Here is a 12,292-nt window from a genome sequence, read left to right on the forward strand (position 1 = left end):
AACACCCATTATATTTAATTCATATTAGTGAGGTCATACAATATTTGCCCTTTTGTGTCTGACTTATTTCACACAACATAATGTCCTCAAGGTTCATCTATGTTGTCTTATACATCAAGACTTCATTTCTTCTTATAGCTGAATAATATTCCATCATCTGTATATACAACATTTTGTTTATCCATTCATCACCTGATGGACACTTGAGTTGTTTCCATCGTCTAACAAATGTGAATAGTGCTGCTGTGAACATTGATGTGTCATTGTCTGCTTATGCCCCTGCCATCAGTTCTTCTGAATATATATCTAGTAGTAGGATTATCTGATCATATGACAGCTCTGTATTTAGCTTCCTGAGGAACTGCCTCACTGTCTTCCCCAGTGGCTGTACCATTCTAATCCCCACCAACAGTGAGTAAGTGTTCCTGTTCCTGTTTATCCACATCCTCTACAACACTCGTAGTGTTTTTTTTCTTTTTTAGAATTAGCCATTCTAGTAGGTATGAAATGATATCTCATTGCAGTTTTTATTTGCATTTCCCATAGATACTGATATTGAACATCTTTTCATGTGCTATTTAACCATTTGTATATCCTCTTTGGAAAAATGTCTTTTCAAATCTTTTGCCCGTTTTTAAATTGGGCTGTTTGTCTTTTTATCATTGACCCAGTTCATTTTCACACAACATGAAACCTTATACGGGAGTGGTACATACGGGGTGTTTCCAAGGACATTAAATTGTCAGGTCATGAGCCGTTTCCATTTAAGTCATATATTGATTTCATTGGTTTTGCTCTTGGAGGAGTTCAGATCAAAAGAGGAAAATGACCAATTAAATATTGATGGTTGTCAACATTATTACAAGCCCCCCTGGGCTAGCATTCTTTCCCTGGGGAGTAAAGATTTAGTACTCCTATTTAACAAAGATGCCCCTAAATCAAGCATTGCTTCTCCATGGAGTCTATTCTAAGCCCTTCTGCCAGGACAAGTGGATCAACATTGCTAATATAGACAGTAGGGTAATAACTCCTATTTGGTTATTTTTATCCAGTCCTGAAAAAAAAAGAGAAAAAATAATAGAGAAAAAGAAGACATTCAGAATGTTCTGTTAAAACCCCTTTCACCTAAAGTACCCAGGTTAATTACATTTAGAGATGGAGGGAAAATGTCAGATGAGACAAGGGAACTTAGAGTTCACATGGCCCAAGAGTTTTTTCAATCCCCCCTTTTTTGTTTGCAGTAGAATCCTTTTTTTACCAAATAAAATTGGTCTCAAAACCCCAATATGTAAGATTGATATATGCAGAACTGTCCTAGTTGAATTAGAGACTAAGAACTTGAGAACCAAACATACTCATTTCCTATTTACGTTTCCTGTATCTGTAAAAAGTGCCTAGAGTTCTGTGCACCAGTATTACAAAATACCAATCTAGTCTAACTTCCTCATTTTAAATAGGACAGAATTGAAGCCCCCCAAAAAACCAAAACACTTATTCTTGAATTCATAAGCTAAGGTTTTCTGACTCTTAAATTAAATTTGTCCTAATTTAGAACTTGAATATCTGTCATACAGGAACAAAATGTTGGCTCAGCTTCCATATTAAAATAGTTAATAGCATTGATCCTTTACTGTGATCTAAGAACTTTACATGCAGCGTAGGAGAGGGTTCGAAGTTCAGACTCTTGGACCTGACTGCCTGGGTTTGACCCCCGGCTCCCCTCACTGTGAAACCTTGGTCAAATGATAAAGCCTCTCTCTAATTCAGCGTCTCATCACCTAGAATGGGATATAATGATAGTGCCTTGACAATTACTCTTTGGGTCCAGCTGAGCCTCTTGTGGGGACAATCTATTGAAACTCCCTGGACACTGGGCCACTTGATACCATGCCACCAAACTTTAGTCCGCCCCTACAGATTTAACCATTTACCTGTGATTTCTTAAAGCAATCTTGGGCATTGTCAGTCCCAGAAAACTGGCAATTTATGTCTTTTACAGCCACTCTTATCTTCAACATATTATTGTCCTTGAACTGACCCACTCCCACCCTCTTCTCTTTTAAAAGTGGTGATACCATCATAGAGATTTGTAAAATCAGTTTCCTAGCTGAATTAATTTTTTCTGCTTTATATATCCAAACAGTGCTACTTGTGAGAGACAGGATAAATTTAACCTTGTTGACAGAAACCGATGGACCTTAAAATCCTAAATTGCGAAGTCTTCTAATATGTAACATTTTTTCAGTCCTTGATTGTTTAAATATCCTGAACATAATGTCTACCATCCATATTTCATTTCCAATGGAAAGATTATGAGAAGAAATATACTTAAAGTGGTTATAAGAGATTTAGGTGAGATGTAAAGAAAAACTCCTAATTATATACAAGGGTAATGGATCAAGAGGTGGCAACTCTTTAGCAGAATTCACTAACAGTGACATAGATATGAAGACTCCCAGCAGAAGTTAAATTGATCTGATAAACTCTCTCAGTCCTCTGATTCAACATGGTGAAATAGGTAGTGCATGCCTTGGGATAGGTTAGCCTTAGACAAAACCCTGGTGCACACCTACTGTTGGGCTTGAATAGAATCACATGAAACAAATGGGTTAAAGTGATGAGAAGTGAAGTATCATTAGGCATCATTCTGTAAGTAGAGGGACAGAGTGATGAGTGAAGAGTGGCATTATCCATATTTAAGTTAAATGTAGTTTACTGTGAGCAGAGTTAATTTCAGTGAATACCATTTGAGTGAACAATGTCTGTGTCCCCTGACCTTGGGCAAGAAACATAATACTTTCTCTTACATAGCATATGTCACCTCATTCTCTCTTTACAGTAGCCCTGTGAACTTTCCCCATTTTCCAGAAGAGTAAGTAGTGAGACAAAGCAAGGTTCTGTGACTTTCTCAGAGTCCCTACCAAGAGCTGAAATGACATCAGAGCAATCTGAGGCAAAACCTGTACTCTTTCTTCTTTATCACACCACTTTTCTGAAGGCATCCTTTTACATTTCAGGGAAGCCTAGTTCTATCCAAATATTTTTTAGTGACCCAAATGCATCATTTTATAATTCTTCTCTTCTTTAAAGAGAGAGTGGTAGTATTTAAGGTAAATGATTTGGTCAGGGTAAAAAGGAGCAATTCTTTTTCAAACCACTGAAACTTTTTTTGTTTTCTGCTTTTAACATAGAAACTATACATTTATGTCATGGTACATGTGAAGTATGTCAGTGTGCTTTCATTACATTCATGCTGTGCATTTATATGTATTGAAAACAGCAGGAGAAAAGTGATGCTTTATCACTTGACTGAACCAAACAAGTTTTGAATTTTGAAAAGGATATCAAAAAATATCTACAGCTTGTATTGCATATTGAAATATAATATTTCCAAAATCTTTAAATGACAACAATTGCATGGATTCAGTTTCAATAAAATACTTGAGGTTTTCATTTCTATATAAAAAATTGTTTCATAAGATTTTTTTCTCAAATGAAATAGAAACCTAAATAGGTACCACCTCACAGATGTCAATACCACAGTTTGTTTCTTCAAATTTCAATTTTGTATTTGTGTGTGCGTGTGTATATATATAAATATAAATAATAAATAAATATGATAAGGCTCTGTATATATAGTAGTTGTACCCTGGATTTGTTTAGCTATCACTTTTCTTTGAAAATAACAGTAATAACAAATACCACATGTGGGTGGAATTAAGTGTCTTTTTCACAGTGGTACCCGCATTTGATTATAGTTGCTCATCCTTCAGTTTTGGCAGGGGGGCAAGAAAAATATAGTCTGCAGCCCTGAGAAACAGAAATTGTGGGTTTGATTTGCTTTCAGTTTCCCCGTTGCTGTTTCATTTAGGAGAAGAACTTCTCTCTAGTCTCCGTTTTCTCCTTCCCTTCCTAGTCTAACAGGTTTATTTTTTATAAACATCACCCCACCCTGTTCTTTAGAGTAATTGAGTGTAACTTCCACCCACTTCTCAATAACTCCTTGTCCTAGAGCAGGCTCTAAGAATTGACCTCAATATTTTGTCCTGCTACACCACATTCCCAGCCATGCTGTGAACCAGAGCTATACCCCATGGGAGTTGAACTTCTCATCTGTGTCAAGGCTAAAGATTGAGATGATCAATGTAATATCTTTTTCAACAATTTGGCTAACTCAGCTCCCCAGAATGTAGCCATGAAATCAAAAGTAAGAAAAAAAGAAAGCCTCAAACCATCCGAATATATGTCTCAAAAGTCAGAGTAGTTTTTTTTTAAACAAGGGTAGCCCTTATCCACAGCCTGTTTATGATCAGAAACAACACAGCATCAAGGAGGTTGGGAAGGATGTGACAGTCATGGATGGTCTTCAGAGTTGTTTGGTGATGATTCTCTATGCAGCTCAACTGCTCCCATGACCATCACAGAGTACTGCTTTACATGACAGTTTTCACCAGTCTTTCTGATCCTGAGTTATCAAGCAAAGGATCCATGTGGTCAGTATGTTTTGTCTGAAGAGGCAGAATTATTTCATATATTTTAGAAAGACATACAGATTTATTTTTGGGAAAAATATGTCACTTACTGAGATAAGCTTCAATTGTCTAGAAAGCAATATTTTGCAAAAAGTTTCATTTAAGATAATGCAGGCAAGTGGAGCATTAACAAAATAATAAATACACTTTGTTACCCTCCACATTTTCCATTAAACCTATCTCCATGCAAATTGGAAATGTAAGGCCATTTGTTACCAAAGTCAACAATACGATGTTCTTCCTTTGTGTTTAAATTTTGTATGTAAGTTATAAAGAATAAGTCTTTGTAAAAGTAACTTACAAATTACTCCTAATGTCATCTCTTGTACTTGTTGATTGTGAAGATGTCATCAGAAGGAATGTCTACCTTCCATTCCCCTGGGCACCATAAGTACAATATCACCATCAAAAAATGAGAAAGAGAAGCAACTCAGAGAGTCTATTCAGAGATATCAAAATAGATTGGAAGAACAGCAGCCACAGGTGAGCTATGATTAATTCTTCAAATATATACCCTGACTCTTTGAGTTGCTGGTTTCATATGTGCTAATTGACTAAAGTAAATTCTATAGCCTCTTTTTCTATCCTTTTTGGTCAAATCCTTTCAATTTTGGAACCAAGGACTGCTCTGGAGGTAAGCACAAGTGCTCTTAGGGTTCAAAGAAGGGACGATGGGGAGAATTCTTCATGAAATACTAGACATAGCACATCTAAGTCCATCTCTCCAGAAGGTCACTCTACAGATGAATATAGAGCTTGCAGAGGTAAGCCAGCTTGTCCAAGCCCATGTGGTCAAGTTGGGGAGCCAGGTCTGTAGGACTCTGAATGAAAGGCTCTTTTAATTTTATTAGGCTTCTTTGCTGATGTTGGACCTTTGAGGTAATGATGTTGGACCTTTGAGGTAAAGATTTGTTTTCTTTGAAAAATATTAGCCTATTAATACATAAATTCAAAATTGTTTGATTGATAAAAATCCAATAAATAAAACATTACTATCAATAAAATAGGTAACCATGCCAATTTCAAGTGAAAAGAAGTGGCATGTAGAACCATTGTTTTAATTCTTTAACTAATAAAGTAATTCGATTTCTGATTCTTTAGTTTATAAATATAGCACATTGTGTAGCCTGTCAACTTCCTCAAATTGTACATGAAGAGGTCAGCAGCATATGTCTAAATGTGTTGGTTCCCCTGTATGTCAGGAATAAAACAGTCGTTCAAATGAGAAAATCCTCATATGGCGGGAACGCTGGCCTTTATACCTTATTCTGTGTTTCTGGGGTCTCAGCAGATAAACTTTCTTCTCTACCTTAGTTTCATCTTCTTGCCACCTTTCTAGAAATCTAGCAAGCCTACCACTGTTAAAACCAAAGAAACCTGAACCTCCCCTTTCAGCCTGGAGTCTCAGAGTCTCTCTTTGGAAGATACTGACTGTCACTTTGGAAGTACGTTCTCCTAAGCTCGCCCCCCACTCCCCAAAAGCAGCTCAGTTTTCTGTGTTTCTTAGAGCCTCTAATCATGGGTTTGATAAGAGCTTAAAAGTGAAGGTACCACGGACAGTGGTTATTTTAATAAATAAATACATAGGTAAAATCACATCTTTATAATGTACGAAGTTTTAATTTTGTTTCTCATTTGGTTTACCACTCTTTTGAACTGAATTTATTTTATTTTTTGCCTATTCTGTTCTTTTTTTTTCTTTTCCTATAGAGGTCAGAGCTAAACCTTGAATATCAGGAGTGCCAAACATGAAGTCTTAATTAGCTTGTGGTTGTTTATTTAGCATTGGATGTTTTATTCATCATTGAGGAAGAGATTTTGATGCACCTGATGAAGTAACATATTTGGGCCATCAGCTTTGTTTGTTCTTTCTTTCTTGATGGTTGAGTTTTTTCATAAAAAATTAAGCCAGGTTTACAGATTTGTTTGTTTCAAATATAAACAGCATTTACATAGGAATCTACTTTCATCCATTCAAAGGACAAAAGAATCTTCACTATCCTCTTCTTTGATGAAAATATTAGCATGCTTAACATACTTTCCAGTACTCAGTGCCCTTAACTGACCCTGTATTGGTGGTAATCAAGAAAAGCCTTGGTTAGAGTTTGCCCAACCATGGGCAACTAGTGAATTTTGAGATATTCATTGAACACATACTTGAATTTGTCTCTGTCCCACACTGGGCATTGTGGGGAATACAGAATAACTTAACAGAATGAAAGCTCCATAAGAGGAGAAAATATCAATTTTGCTTACTGTGAATTTGCCCTACCTAAAACAGTGTCTGTCACGTACTTGGTACTTAATAGATCATTGTTGAATCAAGCAATAATACATGCCCTCAGATAATATACAGTCTTTGTGAAAAAATCTAGTAGCTACTTACAGCATAGTTACAACTGTAAGCAATACTAATTCAATTCTTAATTGTCTGATCATAATCTAAAGTGCAAAAGAAATTCATTGACCAGAAATAATGAGAGCAATTTCAGTAAAAAAAAAATTAAAAATTTCATGGAAAAAGGGCTATAACCTGGGGTTTGAAGTCTATTTAGTGTAAATAGAAGGAAAAGGACAGGGCATTCCAAATGAGAAGAATGATATAGATGAAGAACTGATGACAAACATTGACTTGTTCCTTCATAGAACCAAACTTTTATATTACAGGCTAAGCCTGTTTATTTAAAAAATAAACTCAATATCTGGGTGACACGTGTATTTTAAAAACTGTGCAACCCATTGTAAAATATGGTAATTGCTGAATAGAGGAACTTTGAAAAGGTGGCTCAATTCCCCGTTTCATAAAAATAAAAATGAGTGTTCAGATTATATTTGGTGATAGCTATCATGTCAGAAACAAAACTCAAACAATCCAGTGTTTAGTGTGAATTTACTGTCTTCTTGGCTGCATTTTAGAAAAAGTGCTATTAGAATGTGACATGGGCAAGGTAAAAAAGCCAGAAGGAACAGGGCTTTGGTAGCATTCAGGTAAAGTGTACATACAACTCAGGTGTAATGTAGATATAACTCAGGTGTAGGGTAGATGCCACTAGAAAATCAAGAACTGGCTAGTGTGTCACTGTAATTCACTGGGTCCCACCCATTGGTATTGCCCATTCTTTCAATATCAGAAAATAATAAGACGCATGCAGTGTAATTATGCTTCTTCCACCTCCTAGTCTTCCTTCCTCCCTCCTGCTACCGGTGCCCACTTATCCACTAACCAAAGCTAGAGAACAAATAAAGACATGGTCTCAGTCTGCACACGGTACTTCCTACTTCCTGTTTCAGCCGTAACGACAGCAGAGCAGCCTGATCTGGAAAATGAAAGGTTCGCTAGATAAAGCAAAAATGTTTCTGAATCTTGGGTTCCGTGGTTCTGGATTTTCTGTCACTGACAACCAGAAGGGGTGAGGGATAATATGAATGGTTACTAGTATCAGAACCCAGCAGTTACACCACCTTTCCCTCATCCTGCACACGTCCTACTGGTGAGTAAAATGACACAGTCTGATTTCTAGGTGCACCCCGCACTGGAAGTTCTGGGTAGACTCACCTGCAGTGAGTTAGGAAACGGATCTGGTGAAAGAAGTATTCAAGTTATTAGGTCTTGTTGTCTAGAAGAGAAACAGTAGCAAGGGCCAATGGTATCATTTCCACATATGATATCTTATTTAATCTCCACAACATTCCAGCTAATTATGTCCATTTTAGCAGAAGAGGGGAGCAAAGTCCAAAGAAGATAATTAACTTGAATCAAGTGACACTTCTTTAAATGATGGAGCTGAATTTGTTCCCTTTTTGCCTCATTCTTGACCGTTTTGCTCACAGTCTCTTAGGATAAATATGAACAGAAAGGACATAACATTTAAAAATGCAACAAGCTGATATATTGTTAGCCATGTGTGTTAAGGGCAATACCTATATCCAGTAAACCTCACAAGAGAGTTCAAATTCAAAATCCTTGGTCGGTGTTTTTTACAGAATAAAGGGCTTGCCCTACATTTCATTGATAAACTGTGCCGACAAACCAATATCTTCTTTAAAAACTGTGCTTCTGAACAGCCCACTCCACTTTCCCCCTTCTGAATAGATGAATAAGTAATATGCTCCTGACTCCATATTTCAGCCTTGTTCCTCATCTCTGCTGTTTTCTATATGGAGTGCCAAGTGACGCCTTGCTGGCCAAACTGTGAAGCATTTTCATTATCATTATATTCCTCTGCCTTGCTCCACTGCTAATTGGCATATTATCTGGAAAATTGTTCTTCTATTTTTTTTTTTTTTCATTTAAACCCAGACAGTAATTTTAAACCTGAAGGATATTTACAAAATCAATTCCTCTGCCTTTGGGGACTTTCCAATTGTGACTCTGCCTCATTTAAAAGTTTTAATTCACAATCTAGGTTTTCTTTCTGCCTTGTACTGTATGTCAAGCTTGACAGTGTCATTATCATACACACAGAATAAAACTTTAGTTACATTTCATCCAGGGATATTGGTCCTTGAATTAAGCCTACTCTATAATTTACTCATTTTTATGTAAGTCATGTTAATGGGTAGTATATTTGTCTAATTAATATGTTTGTGCAATGTGTATCCTGTTACTTATGTATCCTCTAGGTCTTTCTGAATTAATCTTTTCTGTTTAATATTAATTTCTTAGCCTACAGCCCAGACTTTCTATAATTTGACTCTGGTTGTCTTTCTAGTGTTAGTTTCTTTTGCTCTCCCTGATGGTCCCACTGAGCTTTTCCATATTCCTTATTCATGTTCTCTTCCCTGCTACTCAGAGTGCCTTTGTTTCTGCCATTCTTTCTTGGGGTAGCCTTTGTCCCTTCCACACTAAGATCCTACACTAATGCTAATTCCTATAGAACAGCCTCTCTCATTTCTCTACCTGTGAAAACCTCTCCTTCTTCTCAACTGTCTTTGTCCTTGATGCACGTCTCTCTTAGAGCACATTTTACTTTCCACCTGCTATGATAGTTACTTGTGTACCTCATCTGTCTCCTATCTTGGAAGCTTTTTGAAAGAAGGAAACATTTCTGCGTTTTTTTCATTCCTGACAGCACCTAGACCCTAGGTCTGGACCTTTCACGTAACAGGCATTCACCAAACAGTGAATGAAGGTTTAAATAATAATTTGATGAATATAAAATTCATCACAAATAAGCACCAAAATAAATATTTTTTAATTTGATTGGATTGGTTGACTATACGATGGTTAGCTTTGATCTTCTACATATATTATTGGAGACCAAAATGTGCTTATATTGGTCAAAATGAAGTATTGCATCTAACTAGGAGAACATTGACTGTGTTTAGATTTCACTTGTCATGTTCACAGTCTTCTTATTGAATGAACAGCCTTTGTAAAATTCCTTGCCTGTTGAAAAAGAACTCTAGCAATAACATTCTGCTCTTTTGCTGTACTCATGTGGACATGAAAAATGAAGTGATATAATCTGGCAATTCCCACATTGGTTGTTTTAGCAGTAAAAGAAGGCTTGCTGAACTTTTTCTGTGTTTCTCAAATTGAAATAGCATATCTGAGTACAACTTTGTAATGAAGAATGTGAGCACATTTTCCCATTTAGAATTTAATCATTTCAATGTGTCATTATTGTGTAGGATGCTGAGATTTTAAATCTATGTAACTACAGACAGATGCCTTAGAAAATTTATTTATTCATCAAAAGTACTTTTCAGCCTCCTTATATAAACCACCATGATCTAAACTTATGATAGTTAAAGACCCTTGTCTAACAAGAGGCTATTATATGCACTGCAGTTGAACTATTTTGTTTAATTACTCTTGCTACAGAGATCCCATTTCTCTATGATGAGGCATTGCTTTTCCAAAAGGGATAACATAATATATTCACACTTACGGGTCCTGTGTGCACAGCATACTAAATGAGATATCAGGTGAATGGTTTATAACTCACGGGTCTAGAAGTACCTTGAAGGTAGGTCATGTGTTATTTTTCTCCTGAGTGCCTCCCACTACCACTCCTGGCTCAGGGTTGGGCACAGCAGATGTTTAAGAGAAGATGTTCGGCTTTTAACTTTAATTGCTTGTCCGCATTATTTTCTTCCTCATCCTTTCTTGAAGAACTGGTGATATACATTATGAAGAGCAACTTGTGGGCGGGATCAGCAATTATGGGAGCATCAGAGTAGCCTGGTTCAGGGCACAGCATGCTGCGGGGAACCAGGAGAGTCGCAGAGTCTGCCTTCATAAATTGCTCTCTTCTGCCTTGAAGGATGCAGCTCAGGCATACCATCCATTTTAGTTAGCTCCTGTGATTCCCGAAAGTGCCCAAAAGCTGCTGCCAAGGGCTGATAGGAACTTCAAAGTCTTTCTCCAAGCACAGACGTAACTTTGACCTCAACAGCAGTCTTGCCATTATACAACCCTCTCCTTGCTGACTAACCAGTTCTTCTTATTCATATCAGCAGACGGAATGAGCAAGTGGAGGTTCAGGTGTGTTGCCTGCAATGCTTTTCACAGGAAAGAATACTAATTTGGATTTTAATGCAAATATAACCATTTGATCTCTGCCCTACAAAAACTCCTTAAGCACCTGAACCGTATGTACAACCAGTTCTCAATTAGTGCGCATGCTAATCAGGGACTGACAGAGGTTACTTGGTATCCTAGACGCACTTCAGGGCCTTACTCTGCTCACAGTAAAGCAAAGGTATTTGGCTTCATTCCAAAACAGGAACTCACTACTCCTCTCTGAAGGAAGCCTGTGCCTCTGAGCCTGCGTCTCTGAGCGCTAGTTCTGAGCTGAAATCCTGTCTCGCATCCTGTTTGACCTATCTCCCCTCTTACTCAGGACCCAACCTTGCATTTAAATTTAATTTAGGGAACTGGTTTCTGTGATTCTTACACTGACCTTGAACTCACACCCTATGTCTCAAGCCCCAGATTTAACCTTGTTAACCTTCCTCTCCTGGTTGTATTCTTGGTATGAATCTGGTTACCTCCTCTGTGCCAACTCTCTGTAGGTTCAAGTGAAACTAAAATGCACATATTTAAACTTAAATATCATTTGGGTTATTATTTATTTATTGATGTATTTTTTGTATGCTGTATGGCGGGGTCACATTTCATTCTTTTTCCACGTGAGTATCCCATTACTGCAGCACCGTTTGTTGAATTTTTTCTTTGCTTATTGTTTTTGTTGGTTTCTTGTTCGTTTGGGAAATGCGTGGGCGAGGAATCAGGTCTCCCACATGGCAAGTGAGAATTCTACCACTGAACTATCCTTGCACCTCCTGGGTTATTATTTTTTTCACCTCATAATTTACCAAAGTATGCTTTAATCTTGCCCCTTCTGAGTCCTTCAGTCAGCCCTTGCTGAGCACGTCCCCCTTCTTATGAAGGGTGTGAGATCTCCTGACACATCCCTAGAGAACTGCATTCGTTCGTAATCTTTACTTTTATTCAGGGGGCCTCCAAATTTCGAGAAGATCTTCTAGACTTCTTCTAGATCTTCTAGACTCAGCCAAATACTTCTAATAATAGCAATTCTTGGTATTCAAAAAGAACTAAATAACATTCAAGTTGTTTCTGAACAGGGAGAGATCTAGGTTTTTTTGTTTTTTTTTTTTTGATCCTAAGGTTTATAGAATTGTGGAGACTCTCTGTGAGAAAAAATATACACATAATTATATTATGAAGTTCAGGTCAGGGCCTCAGAAGGGACCCCCATAAGGGACTGGTCCTGAAGCTTAAGCTTCATTAC

The 12,292-nt window shown here is 37.2% G+C and overlaps 1 protein-coding gene across 1 annotated transcript in view; it reads left to right on the top strand.

Annotated features, from left to right (window-relative positions):
- Positions 1-12,292, top strand: part of MORC1 (MORC family CW-type zinc finger 1) — a 200,774-nt gene that overhangs the window by 116,261 nt on the left and 72,221 nt on the right. Inside the window, exon 17 of the mRNA XM_077118444.1 lies at positions 4,877-5,015. Coding sequence (XP_076974559.1) covers positions 4,877-5,015 — 139 coding nt within the window. The remainder of the gene's footprint in view (positions 1-4,876; positions 5,016-12,292) is intronic.

The sequence above is a fragment of the Tamandua tetradactyla genome, chromosome 10, assembly GCF_023851605.1.
Source record: "Tamandua tetradactyla isolate mTamTet1 chromosome 10, mTamTet1.pri, whole genome shotgun sequence".
In the NCBI taxonomy this organism is placed as follows: Eukaryota; Metazoa; Chordata; class Mammalia; order Pilosa; family Myrmecophagidae; genus Tamandua; species Tamandua tetradactyla.